At 40.8% G+C, this 26,345-nt stretch overlaps 1 protein-coding gene across 6 annotated transcripts; it reads left to right on the forward strand.

The window, feature by feature from the left end:
* Positions 1-2,287: 2,287 nt before the first annotated feature.
* stxbp5b (syntaxin binding protein 5b (tomosyn)) lies at positions 2,288-26,277 on the forward strand. Of its 6 annotated transcripts, XM_070919919.1 has the most exons (30): positions 2,288-2,724; positions 4,282-4,379; positions 7,793-7,874; positions 8,210-8,310; positions 9,725-9,859; positions 11,712-11,775; positions 12,924-13,007; positions 14,150-14,273; positions 14,507-14,585; positions 15,245-15,399; positions 15,522-15,594; positions 16,555-16,702; positions 16,904-16,971; positions 17,093-17,133; positions 17,930-18,150; positions 18,284-18,468; positions 18,824-18,949; positions 19,167-19,318; positions 20,039-20,122; positions 20,613-20,675; positions 20,770-20,826; positions 20,923-20,970; positions 22,022-22,072; positions 22,311-22,439; positions 23,275-23,514; positions 24,631-24,988; positions 25,117-25,282; positions 25,646-25,757; positions 25,858-26,078; positions 26,173-26,277. In XM_070919919.1, exons 1-30 carry the CDS (start codon positions 2,581-2,583, stop codon positions 26,212-26,214), a joined length of 3,651 nt encoding a protein of 1,216 aa, XP_070776020.1. In that variant the 5' UTR covers positions 2,288-2,580; the 3' UTR covers positions 26,215-26,277. The 6 variants fall into 6 exon arrangements, with proteins under 6 accessions (XP_070776020.1, XP_070776022.1, XP_070776021.1 ...); XM_070919921.1 differs by lacking the exon at positions 20,039-20,122 and having other exon boundaries at positions 22,308-22,439; XM_070919920.1 differs by lacking the exon at positions 20,039-20,122.
* The last annotated feature ends 68 nt before the right edge of the window (positions 26,278-26,345 follow it).

Consider the following 26,345-nt stretch of genomic DNA (forward strand, 5'->3'; position numbering starts at 1 on the left):
AAATTCCCTGGAACAATACTGAGGACATGACCTTGGAGTACTACGGCCTTGGACCATAAAAGTGAATTGTTCTTTTTGTTGTGTGGATATATGAATGTTATTTGGGTTTACTTTGTCATACCTTGTACATTGTAGTTTATATTATGTGTGCTTTTGTTTGGATGGCTCAATGTAGATCTGTAGATTCAGTTTTTGCACTAGATCAGTTTATTTAGGCCTAGTATTATTAACCACATGTTAACTAAAGCAGGCTACAGTGACAATAATGTGTTAAGTTTAAAGAGTTTTGTGAGTCATTCCAAAACATTTCACAGAAATTCAGGATTTAATGAATTTAACAAAAAACAAATCCTACATTTGTTCACTTTTTTCTTAAAATCTTAAATCTATGTGGTGCACAAACTCTCACAGAGTAAATAATGTGTAATAATCTAAATGGTTTATGGTTTACTTCATTATAAAACACTATTGGGATTAGCCATGTAGCCTACTATCTCTTCCATGTGCCTGTTTCAGATGTATTATTTAAGCAGTGCCACTTCTGACAATTTTCCTTCTAAATTACAAAACAAGTAAAGACATGTCAGCCAATGAAAATATGGGCCTCCTAAATGACAGATCATGAGGGTGACCATCTAACCAGATTTTCTAGTTTTCTGATTCTCTGTGGAAGTAAAATAACCTCGTTTTTCCTCCTTGGGGAACAGGAGGAAGGAGGAAATACGGCCTATTTTCCATGCACACACAATAGATTGGATCCTGAATTGGGAACTGAACCGTTTACAAAAGGACTACCAGCCTATTGAATTTCTGTGGGAAAGATTTTAGTGAAGAGGATTATACTCAAGAAGATTTAAATGCAAAATGTTCAGAGGTTCCAAACAACATCTATGGCATGTTTGTCTCACTGCCTCTACATTATTATTTGATAGTTTTTTAAATTTTAACTTTGATAAATGTCTCAAGGGCAGCTTTTCTTTCCTTCCAAGCCCAAAGGCATTAAGACTGCACAGGACCCCTCAGCCAGCAGGGGGCCACAAAACAAACTGAAAAAGTTCCTCTTTTAAATTTCTTCCAATAATTAAAATGTTTCATAGATCGTGTTACAGTGTTCATAGATACAATACAGTATTTTGAGGGATTGTGACAAAATATTTGTGGAGTTAGGGTTGCTATAACAAAGTCAAGTGTGTGCTATACTCTACTAGTTATAATATGACATGGTTTTTATTTGCACTTTCCATAAGAATGACTAAGTTTCACTGTCACAAATGTAGTTGTTGCGAGTTATTTAGTGGTGGAATCATCCATCAAAATACACTACTGCAACTATTAAGGTGCTTAGGAATAGAGGCACTCATTTTATCAACATTTTGACAGCCACATTTGTTCCACTTGACAGAATGAACATTATCTTTGAGCATGTTTATACCAATTTGATCACTTTGCTCCCCCCAAACGAGCTGCCTCACTTGACAGAATGAGCTACTATATGCTACGCACATTTGACAGTCCATTTTGATAAATATATCCCATCTGACAGAATGAGAAACATCAATTTAAAATGCTTAATCCACTGGCAGCTCATGTTGAGAGCTCAAATTGTCAGAAGACCAGGTGACCATTTGAGGTAACAGCGATCAAAATGTGCTGCCTGTGAAGTTACACTTTTTTGTTAATACCATGGTCTAAAAATACTCCATTACATGTAAAAGTCCTGAGTTCCAAATGTTACCTAAATACAGAAGAACTTAGGGTATCAAAAGTACTCATTATCATTATTATAGAATATTATATCACTTACAAATACATGTAAGAGCATTTTAATGTTGTAGTTCGTAAATGTGGAGTTATTTGTTTGTATAATACTCGGTAGATTAGTAGAATAGTACTGCATCATATCGTAAAAACATATGCGTTTTTAATATAAAAAGTAACTCGTAACTATAAGTGTCAAATAAATGTAGTGGAGTAAAAAGTACAATACTTCTCTCTGAATTGTAGAGAAGTATATAAGTATAAAGTAGCATAGAATTGATATACTCGAGTACAAGTATGTCAAAAGAGTAAATGTACTATGTAATTACATTTCACCACTGCAAAATACAGAATACAGTTGCGGTTAAAACGTTTGTTAGCTGAAATGCGTATCGAGGTCACAGAATATGACGGGTCGCAGAAAACACTGTAACACCGGCCCAGCATCCGGGTGACCGCAGAGCGCAGACTCAATCCCCGCTGCAGTTTACTGCGTTTCCGTAGCCAGCTTGCTACCCGCTGAGCCCTGGCTGGGGAAACAGCTCACGGAAACGATTGATTCCGATCGAATAACGCCAAAGCTGGCCACATAAATGGCGGATTGACACTGAAATCGGAAAGGACTCGCTAAATCAATGTTCGTGACTCGGGTGCTTTTGGAGAGTGCGCTGGCAACACCCTCCGTAACATGTGAGATGTATACAGAAAGATATTAACTGTGCGTTATTTCGGCTAACTAGCTAGCAGCTACCCGCTCTCTATCCAATTTATGGTAGCTCGCTTGATCTGTTCTTTCAACCGTCGCGTCTGTACCGGAGGAAAATGAAGAAGTTTAACATTAGAAAGGTGTTGGACGGCTTGACAGCGGCTTCTTCTTCCTCCTCCGCAACTGCTCAGCCGGGTACTCCAAGGGAAAACGATGTTATCCAGGAGACTCTCCAGTCGGAGCATTTCCAGCTTTGCAAGGTGGGTTTCCGTTAATAGCAGCTAACATGAACGGACTGTTTTTACAGACTGACAGTCAGATGACAGCGGCGTGACCAAACACTGGCATTGTTTTCATCTCTGTCAGCTATAATGACAGGAATTAAATGAGTGTACGCATGTTGCACTTCAAGCAAAAAATGTCGTCAGGATATTCAAGTACAAGTTGTAACTGTGGAGACGTTAACAGGGAGTGAATCTTAATCATTGACTGCCTTGCTTGGCTGTGTCCCATGGCTGTATCTGGGCTGTCATAGCACCATGGCTGTTTGCATTGCACTGAATTGTCGCCTCAAGTCACTGTTTTTCACCATTGCTGTAAGTTAGCTAGCTGACCTAATCAGCTCCCTGCAGTTTGACTAAGAAGGGAAGATCATTCTGAGTTAAAAGTATAGGTTCAAGTCTATCTTAATACAGCACTCGCATGCCCCTATGTACATTGGATAACTCCTCCTGTCCCTGCTGGCCATGACAAGACCCCTACCTAACATGATTTAGAGATGGAGGACAAAATCCACAGTCCTCCTCCTGTGAATAAAATGCATTTAGTTCAGCTCAAGGTAATTTGAGTTTAGTTTTACAAGTCAAGTGGATATCTTTCAATGCTGCAGTCTTTTTAGTCTTTGTGTTTTCTTGCACAGTGGTTCCTTGCTGAGGGATGAGGGACTTTGGTACTAAAACAGTAGATACCCACTTGATTTGTCTAACTCGTTAGTTAAAGTTTTGTGTTTTTACACTGAGCAGGACTGTGGATTTGTCCCCTATCACTTACATCAAAATAGCGCATCTTTAGGGGCAGTGTAGATAGGAAAGATTACAGCGCCCAACTCCTTCAGTGAACATACGAGCAGACTTGGAAAAAATGTGAACCTATCCTTTAAATCTCAGCCTCGCTGGTCGGCACACACGATTTCCCTAAACTCCTTTTTAGTCATGCATATTAGATATAATAATCTAGCCCTTTTGGGTCTGGCTGAAAAGGTTTCGCCCGTGTGAAATATGTTGAACATCTTGGAGTGCCAGCCCACCAGCTTCTGCCCCAGCTGGGAGCAGCACAGGTCAGGTCCCCCCAGGTTACAGGGGCCATGGCTTTACCTGTTACATAATGCTGCTGTAAGCTGCACAGAGCTCATGGATGACTGGGCACGGTTTCCCACCCGAAACAATTGAGTTATAGATGCCTGGTGATGATAACATTTTGGTGGCTGGGGGACTGCAAGATCCTGGCAATGAATTGCACTCCAAGGCTGAAAACGTGAGCCTGAGGATGGATAAAATTAATTTATTACTCATGTTTTACAGGATTGAGCCTGCACACATGTCAGGCGGATATCAGAAAAATATTCCAGTCCCCCAGTTGCACTAATGTTTATGCTTTATCTAATTTATTTTGATAATAAGACTAATTTTCCACATTGATGGATTACATTTCTAGGAGATTACGATGATGTTTTTTCTCCAGTAATGCCAGCTTGACTGTGAAGCAGGTGATTGATTAGCTCACTGGAGGTCTAATATAAATTCTGCTCTCTCCTGCAGACTGTGCGTCATGGCTTCCCATATCAACCATCCTCAATGGCTTTTGACCCCGTGCAGAAAATCTTGGCCGTCGGGACTCAGACTGGAGCTTTGAGGCTGTATCCTTTTTTCTTTTCCACGGGAAAGTGAAGACAGCCACACAAGGAAAGTAAAGCTTGGATGATTCCTGTGATTTTTCAACATCCTCCACTCCCTCATGCACACACACACCCCCAAACATAACAACACACACCAGACTCATGTCTAACTTCCTGTCTGCAGACACCATGTGACCAAGTTGCCCTTCAGCATTCCACAAAGGCTAGGACTCTACAACAAAAATAAAATGTAAACTACACAGAGGGAAGAGCAGGGCTCAGAGGTAGACACCAGCTAGGATGTGTTTCTGTGCAGCCAGCAGCCTCCTTCTCCTTGAGCACCAGGCTCATTAGTGGTATCTCTGCAGTAGCATGAACAGCTCCTCTGCCATATGCCGAGGATCCAACCTCATCAACTGTGCTGCCCAGTCTGTGCCAGGATGCCACTTCATATGTGCTGTAAACATCGCTGGAGTTGCACAACACACACACACACACACACACACACACACACACACACACAACCAAGCTGCTACCGTGCTGTGTGGCCCCTCGGGAAGTTGGGAGTCAGTTTTGTATGTGTTTGTATTCAAGGTTAAAAATTTGTTTTTACAGCTAAACCAAGCAACTTCCATGAGTCACAGCAACAAAACTGCCCAGGCTATTTAACACTGCATGTGATAGTCTGGTCATACACAGGTTATGCTGTTTACAACATGTCTTCAGGTTGCATTAGTACTAATAGTGTACAAACACAGGGTTTCCCTCTGTGCTGATATTCTGCATGGGAGGCCCATCTGCTTTATGTAGATTTTCATCCTCGTCTTTATCCACTCTCCAGATTAAGAGAGCATTGTGTTTTTACAGGGCAACTCCCGGAGAACACACACTGCTTCCATGTTGTCCTAATGTGCAAGGTGGAGCTGATGGGATTACTGTCATTCAGGCAATAGGTCCATTTATCAAAAGACAGGCTGTATCGATCCACCTCATTGCCCCCGGAGTTTGGAAACGCTGCCACAGCTCAGTAGACATAAGCTCAATGAGGTGTCTACAAGCAATAAATGTCTGCTTTTACAAGATCTGTCTCTACTACAGTGTTTTAATCACTGTGTTACTGTAGACAGTCCCCTGCTAACTCCTTGTGTTTTTTTGTTGGAGCCAAAGCAAAAACAACAAATTAAAAACAGCAATTAAAAATAAATTAGAAAAAAGAAAGATATGTTTGTGGAAAATTGATTGAATATTGAATATTGAATAATAATATTGAATATTGCATTTTAGTTCAGTTTACTCTTGCTGCTGACTGGTCATGCTGGAAGTCAGGAGTTTGTTTTGCACAAATAATGTTAGCTCCTAGCCTGTAGCTTCCTCTTCTTTAGGCATTAATGACAAAATGCTGCGAAGAACATTTTCTCTCTCTTTTTTTTTCTTTTTTTTTCATTTGTCAGCTTGCATGATTAAGATAACCTCCTGTCACGATGATTATCAGTTGACTACACAAGAAGACCAGCTGATGTTGAAATGCTGTGGTGAACCACGCTGGTTTACTGAATGGGGAAGTGTTGACGTTCAAGGTTCAAGGACTTAAGTTTTGTGTCTTAAAAAAGGAACAAAGTGGCGATCTTATAAAGGTGGAGAGAGCAACATGTTAAATATCTGTTTCTGATATGATAACGTTTTTTTTTTCTTCAATATGAAGGACAGTAAATGGTGATTTAAATGGATAATTAATATTACATTTGACACATGGTAAGTAGGGCTGCAACTAACAGGAGTATTTCCCTCACAGCAAGATATTTTGTTACATGCAAAGTCACAGTAGACTGGTGTGACTCGGCTTCCTGTGCTCACGCAATCCTAGAAGCATATGTTCTACTAATGAAATGAAGTCATGATCGGAAAAAGGTTATTGTAGTCTTAGTTGACAGACTATATTGTTTGTACCTGTGGCGTACATGATCATAGTAAAGGTGTTGATCATGAAGCGTGGGAGGAAGCACCAACAGAATGCTCTGCTTGCTCACCACAGTGATAAAATCTTGTTTTGAGGTTCATCTTAGTAATTTCCTGCTAGCCTAGAAAGAAGCTTGGCTCAGCAGCGCCATTAACCTACATTGCATCAGAATCAGTTCAGACTCCAGACACCTGTACATTCAACGCACACAGGGAAACAAACAGGCAGTAACAGTACCCTGTATTAACAGTTATAAGGCTGTTGAAGTGATTCTACTTGATGTTAGCAATATGAATATACAACAGTGTTACATATTCACATTTTTGCTCTTGCTCTGTTCTTATTTATGCACCACCAGAGGCTATGAAACAGACTTAATGACTCTTCCTCCTCCATTGTGGACCTGTGGAGACATGATATCCATTAATAATTCTGACAAATGTTGTACAGAACTTGTGGGGCCAGGAGCTAAAACTGGACAGAAAGGTCACGGGTGAATGTGACTTCAGTTGCCAACAGCCTTCGACTGGCGCCGGCTGACAGTCTGAAAGTCTGTGTTTGCCTCCATCCTTCTGCAGAAGTGATGCCCACTGTTGAGCCTGTCCTGAAACAGTTTCTTGCAACCCCACCTTAGTTTGTTTAAGGCGCTGAGGGATTGTTTGGTCACAGCTTTGTTAATCCTGTTCTGACATATTATGCTGTGTCAGCTCAAAATGGACTCAGAAAGTGAACACAGCTGTCTGTCTTTGGAGCTTTAGAGTATAAGAGGCAGTGCACCTTTTTGTCTTTGTGGACAATTCTTTTGTCTCGATTCTCTCCGTGATTAGATCTCATGCTGCTTTCTTCTTCTTTTGCACTGGTGTGCATGACTGGTGCACATACTATCTGTCTGTGAAAGTGATTAAAGGCTGGTTGAAATAGACACGCTTTTCCTCATGAGGTTCCTCATTTCTGCGCTATTTGTGGAAATATTTGGAGGTTTTTGTTGGATGCGTTGCAGTCCTGGTGCCTACGTGGCGGTGCTCCATTGTGGCCACAGTCTTCGTGCCATACATGCAATCATTTTGGCTCCTCTTTTAGTTCACGCATAGTTCAAATTGAGGCCCGACATCTACTGTTGGTTGAATGGGTGGCCCGGCTGTTTTTGAATGGGCAGATTTAGCAGGTGGGAATTCTCTGACTTGAAGGTAACAGTCCAATGATGCCGTCATACCGGCTGACACGTGTAAATAAATAAGGCAGACAGGGTCCGCTGATTTTATATATAACTCACTAGTTTGATTTGTTTCTTGTTGTTGCCAGTGCCTGTTAAGGAATTCAAACTGGAAATGGCGACCTACATTCGCACTAATTCAAACACACATTGTTCAGCTGATAATCTACATGTCTCTCCTATGTTTGACAGGGTTTTCCCCCACATTTCTTAATGAACTTCATTGGCAACTGTTAAAATTTCCTTGACTGAGCCGACTTTTAGCTTTGGCCGTGCGGGTGTGGAGTGCTACTGTCAGCATGAAAGCGGTGCTGCTGTCATCCAGCTCCAGTTCCTGATCAATGAGGTTTGTACCTGTTCATTGTTTCCTTGTTTGGTTTACCTCCCCTCCTTCTCCTCACCCCTTGACTCCCAAGTCTGCCCACTGCCTCCTGCATGTGTCTATCCATTTTCTCATTAGCAGACACTGGTGCTTATTCAATGTTTATAGGCCATGAATCGGTTGTAGTTGTGTTAACTGTGCTATTAGCTAACACATTGATTAAACAGTAATGCTACTTTTGTGACCAACATGCTTCTAGTTGTACGCTCATGATACAACCATAATAAAACAGTCCCTACTAAGCCACAGTGTGTTTTCTGCGTTCTAATAACCACCCTTGTTTCTGACCCTCGCCGCAGGGGGCGCTGGTGAGTGCCTTAGCTGATGACAGCATCCACCTGTGGAACCTGAGGCAAAAAATCCCTGCAATCCTGCATTCTCTCAAGTTCAGCAGGGAGAGGTACAGTAACGTGTTCTTCTCCCTGCTTTTCTGTTTGCAGTGACGCTGCATCTGTGAATGCATCTCTGTGAAGTGTGAACAAAATTTGGAAAGCGTCCTCACAGCTGGCCACATGCTTCTCGGTGTATAATTAGCAGCGTTGTTGCCATGAGGTGTTGGGGGATGCGGGGGGGGGGGGGGGGGGAGATTAGTGTTGCTTACTTGGGTTTTCATCTTTAACCAAACAAGGAAAGTAAATTCATGAGGTCGAGGTGAAATACCACTGTCTTCTAGTCGATGAGAATATTACATTATTGGGAATTTTGTCTGTTACACTCATTTATCCACCAGCCATCATTTGTAGGCCATTTCCTTTTCTAAAATCTAATAAGTTAACATGTAAGCCCTCACACAGGCTGAATGAACAAATGACTCAATGAATCAAATGAGTGAAAGGTGTCACTTGATGAACACGCACATGATGAACCTGAGAATTATTATTAGTCTGCAGTTGCCCTCAGCTCCACAGAACTTTTTAGCTCCTTCTAGCTCATTGTTTTTGTTTTCTGTCCTGCAAATTCTGTTTTCATCAACCCTGTTTCCAGGAGCAGCAGGCAGCTGTTCTTAGCAAAGACCTGTTGATATTATAATAATAGTAATAACTTTTAAGAAAAATTTAACTCCATAAGAAAACAACGAGCAGAAAAGGCTAAATAAAACATGAGGCATAACATAGAGAAAAAATAAAGATGAAGCAAGTACATCAAACAGCATCAAAATTTGCGACTAGCTGCCCCACAAATATATATACTTTTTCAAGAGTTGGGGAGTTTGGAGCGACCAAAACAGAGCTAAAAGGACAGTGAATATTAGACTTACATTCATCAGGTGGCAGGAAAAAAATGGCTTCAAATGAATGCTTATGTTGTTCGCGTCATTCACCATAACATTAATCAGTTGATTAATGCAGCTTTAATTGCGGCATCATTTTTTTTTTTATATATATAGAAAGATGAGGCAAGAATACGTTTGTCATCCCAAGTTTGGTCCAAATGTCCATGTTCAATCAAAATCACACGAAATATCACCTGAGACCTCACATATGATGTGTGGACAGATAAACCGTCAGACACACGAAACAGTTCACATCAGCCCTGTCCATTTCACATTGTAAACGTGGTGTATGCCTGAATGATTCTTCCTACCAGTTGAGAAAAGACAGCAGTGTTTACTCTGCTATTCCTCCCTAACGCTCTATATATAGTCTGGCTTCATTAGTGTGACACAGAGCAAGGCCTTTGTAATTAAATCTTAGTCACTCGCTACTCCTTCTAGTTGGAGCAGCATGATTAGGGACAAGGGTGACTCTTTGATGGGATTGAGTCATGCGATAATGAAAAGCCTCGTTGTGATGGATCCTGATCTCCTCTTGCAGAATCACATACTGCCACCTGCCCTTCCAGAGCAAATGGCTTTACATCGGGACAGAAAGAGGAAACATCCACATTGTCAACGTGGAGTCCTTCACTCTCTCAGGCTACGTCATCATGTGGAACAAAGCCATCGAACTGTGAGTCTGTGTTTCGCAACTTTTTTTTTTTATTTCTCCTCTACTTACTGTCCATTTGCATATCTTCTTGTGCGAGTGTGTGAGTTGACACTCAACCAAGAAACTCTGAAATGCAAAGGAATGTGTTTGCAGATACTGTGTCCAGTAAGCTGAGAATACTGTAGCTCTGATCAGTGTGAGGGCGGTACGGAGGTGGTGATTGTGCCATGCCAGAACTTTCTGTTGAGACTTCTGGAGGTGTTCGCTGCCCGATTTAACGGAACATCTGTGATAGGAAGTGCCCACTTGATGACCCCGGTGACTTATCCTGTGTCACCCACTCCCCCATGTAAACACCCACTGCGAGGATCACAAAGAATTTTGCATCACATCCTGTGCATAGGTGAATGTTACACTGCGTTTCCTGGAGTCAGCAGTTAAAATTAGATTTCGGTGGATAAAATCATTGTCACCCAACACACTTACTAGTAACTTTTAAATGTCTTGGTTATAAGAGTACTGCATGGTCTGATTCTGTGCATGAAATAGCACTGAAAATGAATAGTGTGACAATTATATTCAGAAAAAACAACGTAGAAGTTGCTCTCTCCCAGGTAATTTTTCTAGTGCACCCACCAGTGAGCTAAAATATTTCTGACAGTGACTGGCAGCTAAGGTGTGTGTCTGTGTCTGTGTCTGTGTCTGTGTCTGTGTGTGAGGCTGCTGATGAAATCTGATAAATGGCTGTTTTAGATCTGGGAGTTGAAAGTGTCAGAACAACCAAAGTACGCCATCATCTCAGATAAATGTCTCAGAAACAGACAGTGGAGATGGGGAATGGTTTTGGCTGTCTGACTGTGAAAATGATTAAAGAAAAGAGCTCTTGGCTGTAGTGTGAAATTTTAAAACATAATATTCAGTTGTTTCTCAGATAGATAAGTCTTTTCACAACACAATTTCTGCTCCACAGTTTGTTGTCTCTGAAAACTCACAAAAAAAAAATCACATTCTTGGTCTCCTGCAGTGGACAGAAACAGCATATGGACTGAATGATCATATGTAGTGCTGTAGTGGAAAGTCAGCCCACTTCATGTCATTATTATTTTTGAAAATGTATGTTTACCCATCCTCTCAGTCGGTTAAAATCTATGTGGGAGAAACCGTTTTAAATTACATTAAAAAGAGTGTAAAACATGCTGTATACATACACTGATTATGATGGTTATATATTAAAACAGTCCTTTATATTCATGGTGTATCATGTGGTGATTACCGACTGGAGTTCATATTCCAGTCCATCCCTGCCTTTTATTCACCGCTACATCTCTGACTGTATCGACTCATCAGCAGCAATGAGATCATTACCCACTGGAGCCAGACCACACTCAGAGGCAGCAACACTTTCTTTAGGCCAGACCTTCACTTCCTCCATGCCCCTTGCTCTGTTGCCACGGTGATGCTGTCTCCACACACTATAATCTCTCATAGACCCTCATGTGACCCTCTCTCTCTCTCTCTCTCTCTCTCTCTCTCTCTCTCTCTCTCTCTCTCTCTCTCTCTCTCTCTCTGTGTACTTGTCTCTCTCATATGTCATGTCTCTCTCTCTGGTGCACTGATGCACATTTTCATCTTATTTTCTTTGTGCACAACCAAAGATTCTGGCTTTGATTCTTTTTTTTCCCCCCTTTTTCCCCCTAATTGCCTCCCTATCTTTCTCTCCCTCTAAACAGCTATTCTGTTTACAAAACATATAGACAGTATGTTTTAGGCAACATTTATCATCATGTCAATATGCAGAAGACAAATATTCTTGAATTTACTCTCATTCTCAGTGTGTCTTCTTGTCTCTCCACTGTCCCTAAAACTTGCACAGATCCACCAAGACACACCCAGGGCCTGTTGTGCACATCAGTGATAACCCCATGGATGAAGGAAAGGTAACTGATAGTTGACCACTACATGGCCTGTGGAACAAAGATAAATTTCTGCCCTAAAAACTGTACCATTTTATATTATCTGGGGGTATACTTTCTGTGGATAGCTGCTCCGGCGCAGGCGACACAACGTCAATACGGCTTGTGCAGCTACAATGGAGAATGATGATAGAGATCATAGTCGATGGTGAACATCAGATTTTGTCAAAATCTGAGAGAAAAGGTTTCTTTCTAGACTAACCGTTTACAGAAACCTTCTGCAATGTTACACAGAGAAAATCATGGCAAATACTGATTGTTTTTTATAGACCAGGATGCATTACACCTGTTTCTTCTAAATCAGGGATGCTGCCATGACCGTACGCATGCCCTACTGGTGTTCATAGGATACTTGGCTAATTTGACAAGTTTTTATGCCCATACACCCCTGTTTGACTGAATGCTACAGGTTAATGCTGCTTATATGAAGGTTTTTAAAAGACATTTTTCTGTTTTATTTAGTTGATGGTTTAAGAATGGGTACTGCCTCTTTACTATAGACTATTCAATAAATAATCTAAAAATAGTATGGTTTAAGAGTACTTTTAGGTTCTTGTATTGTCAATGTATTGGGTAACACTTTAATTAAACACCCATGTGTTGATGTAAATTCTTAAGAATTATGTGGAAATGATATGTAAAAATGGAAACTGTTCAATTGGTACACCACAGGCAAGCATACAATCAAAAAAAATATGGAAAATAGTGTTAATTCATGTAATTTACTTCAATGGATCTCACTTGAATCAGTTGGAGGTTTCCAGTCATTAAGATTTAAACAGTTCTTTCAAGGAAATTTCTCTGGACAACACAATTATACAACTACAATAGAATCCTCTGATATACATAGTAAGTCATTTAATCAATTAGTACTTTGTGTTATAAATCTGCCTATTTTCTCTGTAATTAGTACCAAATCACATAGTTCTTTCAAGATGAAGTCGTGGTGAGAAGTAATGAGTAAAATAAAGCGTTTGTGATGTAAAGATGGGTCATCTTTAACTCACAGACAGTCATGATACAGTTGTGTTAACTCCAGGCTGAGTTATATGTGCAGAATGTGGTTTCACAGCAATCAGCTGAGCTGTGCTTTGCTTCTCTTGTTATTGCAGCTTCTGATTGGATTTGAGTGTGGGGTAGTGGTGTTGTGGGATTTGAAGTGCAAAAAAGCTGACTACCGCTACAATTATGATGAGGTAAGGCATTATTTCCACTCCGTTCTTGTGAGGATACTAGTTAGTTTGTTCACTGTTTTATCACTGTTGTCCCTGCAACATGTTTGGTCTTGGAAGGTTTTGCATAATCTGTCACTTCCATCACACAATTGAACAATAGCTCTCAAATGTTTTCCCATGAAACCTGAAACAGCTGCCCATTGGGACCCTTCCATACTGGGCGACTTTTGTTGTCGATTGAGTATTACATAGTGAAGTTATGTTGCACTATACAGAATGGAATTAGGATGATATCCAGTGGATCAAAAAAAACTAAATTTAAAACAATTTTCTAGATTATTGTGCTAATAACGTGAAATGACACAATACAACATTTTGCTAAATTCTTCCTAAGTTCCTTTTGTGTTTCAAGAAGATGAGAAGTGCTTTCTCAAAGCATCAAAATAATAGCACCTATTAAAGGATAAGTCTGGTGATATATTTAATTGTCAACCCATGAATCAAACCCCATGAGAAGAGCCAAACCAACAGTGATCTGATCCTACAAACAAGCGTTTCCTTGGTATTCAAAGCCTGATATATCTCATTCCTCTGTGCCATAGAGCGCCATTGTTGTCCAAAAACTATTAAAAACAATGAGCCACACTGTTACGCTGGGTGTCATGTTCCCTTATTTGATTAACACACACACTGTAGTTTATTTTGAGTTGATCCCATATTTGCCGTCCTGCTGCCAAAGATACTTGTTAGTGGACCAAATGTGTATTAATGCACATCTGAAAATAGTCTCCAACAAATTTACTTTATTTACTCCTGTTTGAGTGCCCACATGTTTTAGGAGATTATTTACCCTGATTTAAAGATGAAAGTATATATTTGTGATTTTAAAGTCTTATGTCTTCTGTAGGAACGAATGGGCTTTGGGCCACAGACAGGCTGGGGAAGTCAGAAAGTTTTGAGAGACAGACTAACATACTGTTGGTTTTGGTGTCATGGGATTTGTTGACAATATTAAAAAAAAACATAGAATAATCCCGCCTTATCCTTTAAATATGTTGCAAACGGAGTTGCTGCAAATCTTCTTATCTCTTGTTGCACAGCTGTAGAATCCACATGTGCTTAATTTATCACACGCTAATGATGTGCTGCTGTGTGTCTTTCAGGCCATCCACTCAGTTGCCTGGCACCATGAGGGTAAACAGTTTGTTTGCAGCCACTCTGATGGCACTCTGACCACATGGAATGTACGCGCTCCAGCCAAGTCTGCACAGATCATCACACCACATGGTAGGAGCTGTTGTATACACACAGTTGTATTGTTTATACACACACAGGCATATTGAATAGAAGCCACCTATGTCTTTGAGCTACAATGTGTGCTTTTAAAGTCCATCCAGTCTCGGAAGTGTGACTTGTCCAAAAAATAGATGAATGGTGGCAGCGTGTCCATGTGTGTATAAGAGCATTTGTACTGTACAAATTAAAATTAAATGCATTTTTTGCCATTTGACCTCTACTAGGAAAGCAGCCTAAGGATGGAAAAAAGCCAGAACCATGCAAGCCTATCCTGAAGGTGGAGTACAAAACAACAAGGGCTGGGTAAGTGTGATGGTAGCAAGTCCCCACCCATCCTGTGTCTTAGCTGACTCTGGTTTGAATCCATATCCTGTACTGAAAGTGGCCTTTCCTGTTATTCTATCACAACAGCATATTCAGTATCTGACCGGCCAGTCCTGTTGACCGTGTCCTTCTGCAGATGGAAATTCTAATTATTTCTACGTTCTCTCTCTCAGGCTTTGTTTTGTTGTGATAATTAGATAAATGGTTTGTGATCATGACAAATGATTTGTTGTTCCATTGAGGTCACATATTATGTTGTGATCACTGTTAACACACTTATCATTATCTGAAGAGAACGAACTAGTTACGTCAAGGTCACAAAGCAAAAAGACAAAACTTTCCTATAAAAAATTAACAGTTTCACTGAAGCTGATCTAATTATCCCTCACTTTTTTTCCTCAGGTATTAGAGGACAGGGATTAATATAGTTGCCATTAAAATTAAAAACTAGGCTCCTCCCATCATACATGCTCTTGAAATGGGGGCAAAGAATCTCCAGAGAAAGCACAACAGTAAAATGTTGGTGTCCCTCTTCACCCATTTACCACTGATTGGAACTAGCAGCTTTTCACAACAAACTGAAATTTATTGAATAAGCAATTAAAATGTTTGTGTGTGTGGGTTTTTCCTGAACTCAGGGACCCATTCATGATCCTGTCTGGAGGTCTGTCTTATGACACTGTGGGGAGGAGAGCCTGTCTGACTGTAATGCATGGAAAGAGCACTGCCGTCCTGGAGATGGACTACCCCATTGTAGATTTCCTAACGCTGTGTGAAACTCCTTATCCAAATGGTGAGCTGCAACACTCCACCCTGGACAGGTTTTGTTCATGTGTCTCAGAATCTGTATTAACTCACTTAAATTACATATTATCCTTTTTAATTTTGTGCTGTTTTGTTTGTTTTTTTTGCCAGACTTTCAGGAGCCTTATGCTGTGGTGGTCCTCCTCGAGAAGGATTTAGTTGTAATAGATCTCGGACAGATTGGGTAATTATTCAGCTTTCTAAATATAGAGTGTTTTTGGTTTCAAAGAGTGTGGGTATTGTGGATCAAACACACTATATTAATACACGGTTTAGAAGAGAGAATTATTTAACTATATTGATCATTTCAGTCAGAAATGTCTGATTCCAAGTTTTCAGACTTAAATAAATGAGCAGTTGTAATAATGAATTTATAATGTATAAAGAGCTTCCACAGACACTTATGTGTGTCTACTCCTATTCTTTAAAGGTCCCATGAAAAATAAAATAACTTAAAATAATTACCAATGGGAATTGTTTTGCAGTGAAGCATTATGCTTTTTACTCTTTAATCTTAATATTTATAACTTCTTTCCCTGGGTGTATTGCACCACTGTTTACCATTTGATGCCAATTACATGGTAAACAAAAACATTTTAATTCCAAATCCCAGCCTTTTGTCTTTCTTGAAAAATATGAACATTCTTATTGTTGTTGAGTCTTGCCCTGCTGGTGGGTGTACAGTATATACGAATTCCACTTTTTAAAAATAATTTTAACCCAGCCAACATAAATGATGAAGATGCAGTACTCGATTGTATAGTGCCTCCAAATTCCTCCCAACTCACTGTGGATGTCTTGAAACTGACAGTTCGCTATCAGCTGACTATCACAATCAGCAGTAACACAGGTTGAAGTGTATATCTGGGTGCAATCCGAGTGGCTGTTGTTTGTTTGTTTTGAAGTGACGAGTCCAGACATTTTTATTAACATTCAATTTAATTTGGGAAGCATCTATATATATCAAATATATATATAATATATTAAAGCCATTTCATGGGATATTTAGACTTGTCGGTCGGTCAGTCAGAGTATTCAACAGCATTGATTGGCAGCAAGCATGTTGTCATTTGCATCAAGTTGACGGACAAGTGCAGATGTAGTTAGTTTAGTAAGTCTAACCTATGGCTCATTGTCTTGACAGGTACCCAATATTTGAGAATCCATATCCTTTGACTATCCATGAGTCACCGGTGACCTGCTGTGAGTACTTTGCTGACTGCCCTGCTGAACTTATTCCTGCACTTTACTCTGTCGGCAGCCGGCAAAAGAGACAAGGTTACAGCAAGAAGGTAAGTTACTCTTCTGTGTAATCTATTTTTAAAATGCATTGGACATTGGAATTGATTTTTGGAGACATATATATATATATATATATATATATATATATATATGCTATCAAACTGGTAACGCAACTGAAAGAAGCCTGCAAAACAAACAATTTTCCTATAAATAAATTTATAAATTTAAAATGTGTTTTATTCTTTTCACAGGAATGGCCCATTAGCGGAGGAAACTGGGGCCAAGGCACTCAGAGTTACCCAGAGATCATAATCACTGGGTTAGTGACTAATTATTAATGAATTAATGAATTTTGATTCACTGACTGTCCTTCACATGTAAACAATGCATTGTCACAGTGAACAGATTATCTCATATTCTTTTCTTTTCTTTAATAACAGACATGCTGATGGGACTATCAAATTTTGGGATGCTTCTGCATGTGAGTAGTTTTATTTGTTTTATTTAATCTATTTGCAGCAAGCTATTATAATCCTTTTTGACGCAGGTTTTTTAGAGCTAATTATTAGAAATCATATCGCAGGTTACAACACAGTAATGAAACACATATCCATATCATCAGGACAAATAAACGTGCTTATATACTTGACACACGTTTGCATAGATGAAACATTTAAAACCAGATACAGTATGCAAATCAATATGCATATATACATGATTAGATTATGTAACATTTTGGATACAAGACACAATTATAGAGAATATTGCTGTGCTGATAATTTTATCTACACTTGGAGTTAGATTTGCAGATATAATGGCCATTTATGCACCTCCATTAGTCGGTAGTTAGGAAATTAGTTCGTTGGAAAGAGGAGAGAGTTTCTATTTTGCCTTAAATTTACTAAGTTCTATTTGATATTTTTAAATAATTGTTTTTGCTTCATGAACTTTAGTCATTCTTTCCTCTTAAATATGAACGCTAGCTTTAAGTGGCACATTCACAGAGTTTTGACATTTAGGTTTAGACCTTTGTAGCAGCTCGCACTGCTGTCTAATCATGTGCATACACACCAGTGTCATCTGCATAAGTAAATCTGTCCACTCTATGACATTTAGAGAAAATAGTCCAGGTGGCACTTAATGTTACCTGGAACTACTGTATATTAAACGTACTACATCATATGTTATTCTGACCTGGTCCCCACCATGAGTGCTTAAACTGAAGGCAGTATATCACCATTTCTTTCTTACTTCTTTTTTTCTCCTTCTTCTCTAAGTAATGCTTCAAGTGCTGTACAAGCTGAAGACTGCCAAGGTGTTTGAGAGGGCTCGCGGTAAGGAGGATAAGCCAAGTACAGAAATAGTAGAGGAGGACCCGTTTGCCATCCAGACCTTGTCCTGGTGCCCTGAGAGCAGGATGCTCTGTGTGGCCGGGGTGTCTGCCCACGTTATCATCTATAGGTTCAGCAAACAAGAAATCACCACTGAAGATGTGCAGGTGGGTAAACAATCATTGTCCATGGCAGTGTATCATCAGAAAGATGCAGAATTGTAGTTTTGGACAAATTTTAATCATCAGGTTTTTTGAGAGGTGACGGTCAAACATGTGTCATATCATCTCTTGTGTTTAGCTTTTGGAGGTGCGGATGCAGAGTGAGTTTAGCGATGGGGACTCCCCAGACCCAGGGGGGGAGCAGACCCCCACCTTGCCCACTCCTGGAGCTTCCTCCAGCCCTCAGGAGAGCGAGCCTCCCACCCAGCCCTCCACAGGCAGCAACTCCACTGACGGACCCCGGGACAATATACCATGCCTGCAGTATGGACAATTACGTTTTCTTCTTTTTTTGCCTAAAGGTTGAATTTGCTCAGTTATTTAGGTCATTGTGAACAGACCAAAAACTGATGCCCAAAAGGTTGTTTAAGTAAGTGATGCAGTCATCCATTCACTCCTTCCAGTCAACTGCTCAATCACATCAGCACACCAGAGGAAAATAATCCTCTTCATAAAAAATATTAAAAATGATGAGAATGTTTTGACAGTAAAAGGGTGGAAGGGGAAATAACAATAATAAAAAATGATGATATTGTCAGTGTGGCTTACCCAAAGGATGATAAATCTTTCCAGTGTAAAGTGCAGCCAGCTGTCTCACCCTGCTGTGTGTTTGATGCAGGGTGCGGAGCTCCCCGCTGAAGCAGTCTCCGGGCTACCAGGTGGAGCTGGTGATCCAGCTGGTGTGGGTGAGCGGGGAGCCACCTCAGCCAATCACCAGCCTGGCTATCAACTCCTCCTACGGCCTGTAAGTCGATACGACCAGCACACTTGGTATTTTGACATGATAGTGGTGGCTATCTATCTAGCAGCTGTGTTTGTGCATCTTGAGATGTTAATTGCATCCTGTCACACAGAAGGCCGAAACCATTTATGTAGTGCAACTGTAAATACAGCCGGCCCACATCATAGCTTGGAGTTAAGAGCTAAAATAGCATCTGAATCCTGATTCCACTGTGTTTCAGTGTGGTGTTTGGAAACAGTAACGGTCTGGCTGTGGTGGACTACCTCCAGAAAACTCTGCTCCTCAACATGGGCACATCAGAGCTATACAGCCCATCTGACCCCTACCCGAGGCAGCCCCGCTCCCCACGCAAACCACGACAGCCCTCTGGAGGTGAGTTGCACTGCCAACATTTTTCTGTTGGTCACTCTCCATAGCTCACTGGCTGCCCTGACTTTATTGACATTATTAACCTTGAAATAAATGTTTCTTACCTCTTATTTCACTGCTAAAGCAATCTAAACAATTAGCTGACTGTAGGAGATAGGTAGAGGAAGGTTAGGGAGGCAGGGCTGACACTTGGCAGCAGCCTTGACTTCGCACCATGTGCACCGCCCCCTGCAGTAGCTCCTGTCCCTCAACAGGGGGCATCACTGACAGATTCTCCATCTGTTCAGTTGGACAGACCAAAGACAGTGGAGCATTAATGTCAGAGTGAATACTGTATCAGTGCTGCCACAGCATTTCCTTTTGATTCCTTTTTATGATAAAACAATACATCATTGATATTTATTTGCTTGCTGTTTCTGTCATGTCTTTTACTGTGTCTCCGCCTCATCCTGCCATTCATTGTTTTCAGTCTCAGTGGCCTGGTGGTAGATTCAAGACTCTTTTATTTTGGTTCTCTGCCATGGAAATTTTTAATTTATGCACGCTGCAAGAATACTATCTGATTGATGTGTTTTTACTGATTAATTTCCACTAGAAATGCAGCAGCAAGCCTCTGAGAGTCTTTCTTAGTGTCAGCTTTCTTTTCTTTTGCAATTATGATGTCCAGTCATTTTTCTGTCTCACTGTTTTTTACTGTTGGTCTCTCTCTGTGATTTGGTAAAGACATTCCAACTGTGACGTCTTGCATGTCCAGACTTTCTAACTTGTATTCTGAGTCTGTGAAAAAACTACGCTCATCTCATCTCAGTAAGTCATGTTGTGTCAGAACCCCCCCCCCCCCCCCCCCCCCACAGTATCATTTCTCTCCTCTAAGCCTTTCCTTTTTGTCATGAAGATACACTCCCTGACTTTGATATAGTGCCCCCAAATCTCCAAAGCTCACTATTGACTTTTTAAAAACATCAGCAGTGAGCTGGGAGGACATTTTGAGACTTGAGGGCACCTTAACAAAATCAAGACGTGTACCTTTAAACCCTGCCCCCTATTTTGATAAACAAGCAATACTGACACCTTGAGTCAAAAGATTTGTACTAGATTTGTGAAGTGAACTCAAGTGTGGCTTATTTACTACACTGTATGGGTAGCTGTCCCTGTCTTTGTTCAAATAGGTGACCCTGTATTATTTTCACCATATGTACCGTAGGAATTGGCAGAGCTTTAGTAAGACTTGCTGAGAGTAGTCCAAGAGTAGGACTGATTCTGCCATGTTTAATTACAACCTTTGTGGCTCCCACAGGACCCTGTGATTCTAACGATGGGTCCAATGCCTCAGAGGACCGCTGCAAGTCACCTACTTCAGGTAAACCTCACTGAAGTCTTCATGTTTCGTACAAAACAGATCCTTTTATTAGTTTGAAATACATCTTTTTCAAATGCTGCCATTTGTCACGTAGGGTCTACCTCACCGTGCAATTCTGATGATGAACGTAAACAGAGGTTCATAGAGAAGGGTACTGTATTGTTAAAAGCAGCATGTCCCCTTAAATTTAAGCATTTAAAAAAACGGCAGCAGTTATCTGATTTGTCTTTTTGAACCTTGTTTCCAGTGAAGTTCAAAAGCAGACGCTTTTCCAAGACGGTTGCCAATGACTTTGGTACTGTATCGTCCAGATGTACTCTTTCTGATTACTCACTCTTTCCCTCTGAATGACAGCGTTCTAACCACACTGTGCCTTAATCCTACGTCAGTCTGTGCATCTTGTGCCAATGAAAGAAAGAAGTGCATTCAAGAAATGTGTTTTTTACTAATCATATGGTTTGTGGGTTACATAGATGATTTATAAAATTAATTAGGACTCTTTATCAAATGCATGACAGGACATCTTTCGAATTTCAGGCCTCAGATTTTCTATGCAGATTTTTGTCAAAAAGCTGTTGGCTGTTGCTACACAACTCTGGATTCAAAATATTATGCATAATTGGCAAATGTTACTTTTTTACTAATTCAGAAGCATAGAAAATCTGCTTCAGGCCTTATTCTCTACAGTACTAATGTCTAACCGTGTCTTGTTAATGTTTAAGTGAATTATTTCTCTTTGATTGTAGACACTTGCTGTGTGTGTTTCTGATTCCAGGACTTCAGTTCAGTGTTAACTGTTTGGCTACCCACTGATTCTTCCTCCTCCTACTCTTTGCATAACTATGTTTACTGAATTGCAATTACCTTATTTCTTCTCTTGCTTTGTTTGACATTACAGGCCTTTTGGTTGTCTGTGATGTATTCTCAGGGTTTCTAAGGGTGGTTATAGACTGCAACAGGCAACTTTTGGGCTTTTATACTTAAGATTGGCAACACTCCTGGTAGCAAACAACTAAAATCATTTTTTAAATTCAGAATATTCCTCTTAAAGCAATGCAGAGTCTTGTTGTACACAGTGAAGTCCCACATATGGCATAATGTACTGTACGCATGTCCTCAACAGTTGTCCTTCAGTATGTATCACCACTCTTCAGAATGACTCAATCAAAAAAAAAATTTCAATGATTGCACACTAATTTTCACAGTAAAAACGGTGTCACAGATTACTGAAATTATAATTACGGAATCTTTGATTGTAATTTATTTAAATGATCTTTGATTTGAACATTTCCATTTTTAGCCATCATTCTTACCTCATAAAATAGGAGTATTTGTTTCTGTTACAGCCAAGATGTCACGGAAAATTAGCTCGTCTAGCGAGCAAAAGCCAGACCTGGGTAAGCCAAAACTACTGAATTTTAGCTTCTAAGAACCTTTATATCTTCCTACAGGTGTTCCTGTTGTCATTTGAATCCTCTGCTGCTTTGTGTCAAGATCACAGCTGTAAAATACTTTTTTGAGAGTCTGTGCTTATCGTCTAATGGCATGTTGGTGTAAATGTGAGACTCCTGTTGTCTTGGCATTTTATACTGTAAGTTGAGACGAACACTGTGTCTCTGTTTGCACTGTGAGCAGAGGAGAGGTTCCAACGATGGCGCTCTCTCACGTGTAAGAAGCGCTTTTGTTGTGTGAAGGAAGGCAAGGCAGCAGCCAGGATGAGCCAGAAGGGGGGCGTCTGTAGAACTCTGTCAGCCCCAAACTCCTGTGAGTGGACCAGTCATGGTCTGACTTGGGCTGAAGTGGGATAACTGGTACTAACCCCCACCACTGCTGGGGCTTTTATTCTGAATGGGTTGACATATGACACTAATCTTCTCACAATGATTGTTTCGTTCTTTTCGAGGAAGCTCGACTGACTTGACTGCACTCAGTGCCGTTTCAATCTTGCTTTTCTTGTTTACAGTTTTTCCTTGTGAAGAACACACATGGCGGTGTGTTTAGCCTTCCCCTCTGTGTCACAGATCTTTTTGTGTTTCTGTTGGGATGCCTCATTAGCTTTTTAAAGAGGGTAAAAGCTTGTGTTTCAGATGCTGTCAGCACAGTAATGAGGCATGAATAATTCTTGCTCCTTAAATACCAGTTCTTCCTTGGGAGTCCCTGTAGTGCTACAAGCATATCTTCTGCATTTTTTTCACATTGAGAATGTTGTTGTTGTCAAATTTAATTGCAAAAAAAGTACATTGTGGAATCCTTTTAAGAAAAGCCTTGGATCCTTAGATATAAACAATGCAAGAGCATCTCAATGTCAAAAAGCTTTTTGGTGTATACTAGTTGAAGGGTTTGTTGTGTTGTTTCTGTACTTCTACTCACTTCCATAAAAGACACGAGTATGATTGAGGATGTGCTCCCACTAAACAGATGTTAGCAGAACATAACTCTTAACATGTTGACTGAGTTTTGACCCAGTGGATTTTATGCCGATAACATCTCTAATTCTCCTGTTTGCATGGAGAAGCCCTGTATGAACTTCTTACCCCCTTTCATTTCACACAAATCATTTCCTCATTCTCTCGTTTTTGTGCTCACTCCTGCTGTCCAGATGCCAAGGATAACTCATTCACCCGCTCACGTAGTTCAAGTGTAACCAGCATAGACAGAGAATCTCGAGAGGCCATCTCCTCCTTTCACTTCTGTGAGAGTTTCCCCAGGAAGATGGACAACCTGGTCAGCCCCTGTCTGCTGGTGGGAACCACCCAGGGCTCTGTGATGATGGTGGCCCTCAGCCTGCCGCCCGGTGGGGACCAGAGGCTGCAGCAACCAGTTGGCATCTCCTCCTGCGGTAAGAAGCTGAACTGAACTTGAACGTGATCCACATGTGACTGGGTACACGGAAAAGTACATTAACTCATCAATGACCTCTATTGACAAGCAGTTGGCGCTGAAACAACAGTACTAGGACTCTAGAATCTCTTACTGCAGTTTACTGCAGAGTCACCACTCCATGCCTTTTAAAATCACACTTTCCTAACAGACTTGAGAAAGCTAGCTATGTGCAGCAGGGATTCAACACATATGGCGAAGATATAGAATACAGTTCTGGCCTTCACAGTTGAAATATCTTGCTGGTTTCTTGCACTGTGAGGAGTAGTTAACATTTAGGAAGTAAGTGGTGGAGGAGAGGGACAGAAGGAAATTGTGGTCACTTGAAATCTCTGCGTGTAAGGAGTTTTGTTTCCAAAAAGATCAGTTTTCAGTTTCTGAAATCTCTGTACTTTGTGAAGTTATTTTTGAGTAACTGTATATTTATTAGCAAGCCTACAGTATCAGAGTCCCACATTCAGTGTTTCAGGCTGTAGAGCAGCATATGTTACTTTTTAAGCAGAATTTAAAAGCGCAGTGCAATATTAGTGAGTGCCACATGGTCACATAGAGTCCACATGGGTCCACATTGTGGCTAATTCAGTGTAGATGTAGTGTTGATGGTATTTCAACTAAAACCATACACTCATCATTTATTCTGCCTGTTGATATTACAAAAATCATTGTTCAAAACATATTTGCAATATAACAGCACTGCATATCTACATTTATATAATAAATATTAAAGTCAGACATTTTCTAAAAACAGGGTTAAAACCAAACCAGTATTTGTATTACAAAACATTTGCAAGACCTTTTCTCTAATTGTTTTATATTAGAAAAAAGAGAGAGAGAGCACAGGACAGAAAGAAACTTTGGCGGTTGGGTGGCTATTTATTTCCCGTCACAGTTATTGTGCAGATGTTCCAGATGAAGATATACTTCATATCCAACTTGCCATGCTCTGCTGTCCTCTTGGTTGACCTTGAATTAAGGAATGTAGTGCTGAGTAATAATTTACTTGATATTCTTTGTTAATTTGAAGGCCGTCTCTCATCCAAATGAAAACAATGCCTCTGTATTACTCATTCTTCAGGCACTATGGTCAGACTCAAAGGAGGCATTTTGACTATGGCCCTGTTGGATGCCACTGGAACTCTGCTGCCCCCTTCCTACGAATTGTGGTATGACGCGAATGCCTCCGATGAGGAGAAAGAGAAGAGCCGGAAGCGCAGGCCGGCCACCCCTCCCTCATCACAAGAGGGTCAAGATTCACACTTCGCTGTGCTGTGTTCGGAGAAACAGGCCAAGGTTGTGGCCTTGCCCTCCCAGACCCGCATCTACAAACACAACATCACAGAGACCTCCTTCGTGCTGAGGGCTGATGTCGTGCAGATGACCGGAGCTAACTGCATTGCCTGTTTCTGCGCTAACGGGCATATCATGACCCTGAGGTATAATCCCTGGAAGCTTCTACTGGTATCTGGCTTCTACTTTCAAAATATCTGATGCAATCATAATAACTACATTTGTATTTGTATGTGGTCTGAAATGGTGTCTTGTCTCCATGGTATCACCACAGTTTGCCCAGTCTAAGGCCTCTGCTGGATGTGAACTACCTGCCGCTGACAGATATGCGGATAGCCAGAACATTCTGCTTCTCTAACCTTGGTCAGGCCCTGTACCTCACCTCCGCCACCGAGATCCAAAGGATCACCTATAGCCAGGAGACCTGCGATAACCTGCAGGTCAGATACTCTTAATTGGTGAATGAGTTATATTGTGGTGGTCTTAATGTTTAATATTGCACACAGTTCATTATTTTTGTCCAGCTCTTTGAACCAGCTACTGCACTTTAGACTGTAGTGTCATTTTAATACCTACAACAAGCATCCTCTGTGGGCAAGTAGAAATCTGGGATCTTATCTATTCAGATATAACATCAAATAAGCGACAGAGGAAACAGGGACACACAAGATGGAATATTGTTATGCTGTGCACTCATTTAGCCACTGAGGTCACTATTATTACAATGGTAGTTTTAAAAAAACATTTATCTACAGGGAATATAGATTGAAATAGACACATGCTGATGTTTATGCCTTCCCCAGGAGATGCTCAGTGAGTTATTTACCCCTGTGGAGACACCAGAGGCTCCTAACAGAGGTTTCTTCAAAGGCCTTTTTGGGGGAGGAGCTCAGTCTCTGGACAGGGAGGACCTCTGTGAGTACAGAATGGCCTTGTATCAACTCGTGATTTTTTTCAGCCTAATACTTTTTACGTACTTTAATTTATTAAATGCATTTCTCTTTGTCTTTGGAAGTTGGCGAAACAGCTGCTGGTAAGGCCTCCCGTAGCCTGGCCCAGCACATCCCTGGCCCAGGGAGCATGGAGGGCATGAAGGGTGCAGCATCTGGGGTTGTGGGAGACCTGGCTCGCGCCCGGATAGCTCTGGACGAGAGAGGGCAGAAACTGGGCGAGCTGGAGGAAAGAACGGCAGCCATGATGGCCAGCGCAGACTCCTTTTCCAAACATGCTCATGATGTACGCACTTGTCATTTCTTTGAGCCCCTAAAACATTGTTTATCAGGTTCGCTCCTTATTTCTGACTCTCATTTTCCCTCTTCTCTCCCTTCAGATGATGCTGAAGTACAAAGATAAGAAGTGGTACCAGCTCTGATGGCAGCGTGTGGAGCATCGGACTCTGTAATCACGAACACCAGTGTCTCTAAGGAGCTGCAGGTCCCTCTTCTTCTCTTCTCTGTTTCTCTCCATGGGGGGGGGGGATTCTGCTCGACAGACTCATGCTTT

The sequence above is a fragment of the Enoplosus armatus genome, chromosome 15 (genome assembly GCF_043641665.1).
Source record: "Enoplosus armatus isolate fEnoArm2 chromosome 15, fEnoArm2.hap1, whole genome shotgun sequence".
NCBI classification, from domain to species: Eukaryota; Metazoa; Chordata; class Actinopteri; order Centrarchiformes; family Enoplosidae; genus Enoplosus; species Enoplosus armatus.

Bases quoted from the DNA above. Each gene is read 5' to 3' on its own strand.
- stxbp5b (XM_070919919.1), top strand. From the start codon at position 2,581: ATGAAGAAGTTTAACATTAGAAAGGTGTTGGACGGCTTGACAGCGGCT. The intron at 16,703-16,903 runs GTAAGTTACTCT...TTCTTTTCACAG, and splicing joins GACAAGGTTACAGCAAGAAG to GAATGGCCCATTAGCGGAGG. The intron at 20,676-20,769 runs GTAAACCTCACT...TTTGTCACGTAG, and splicing joins CTGCAAGTCACCTACTTCAG to GGTCTACCTCACCGTGCAAT.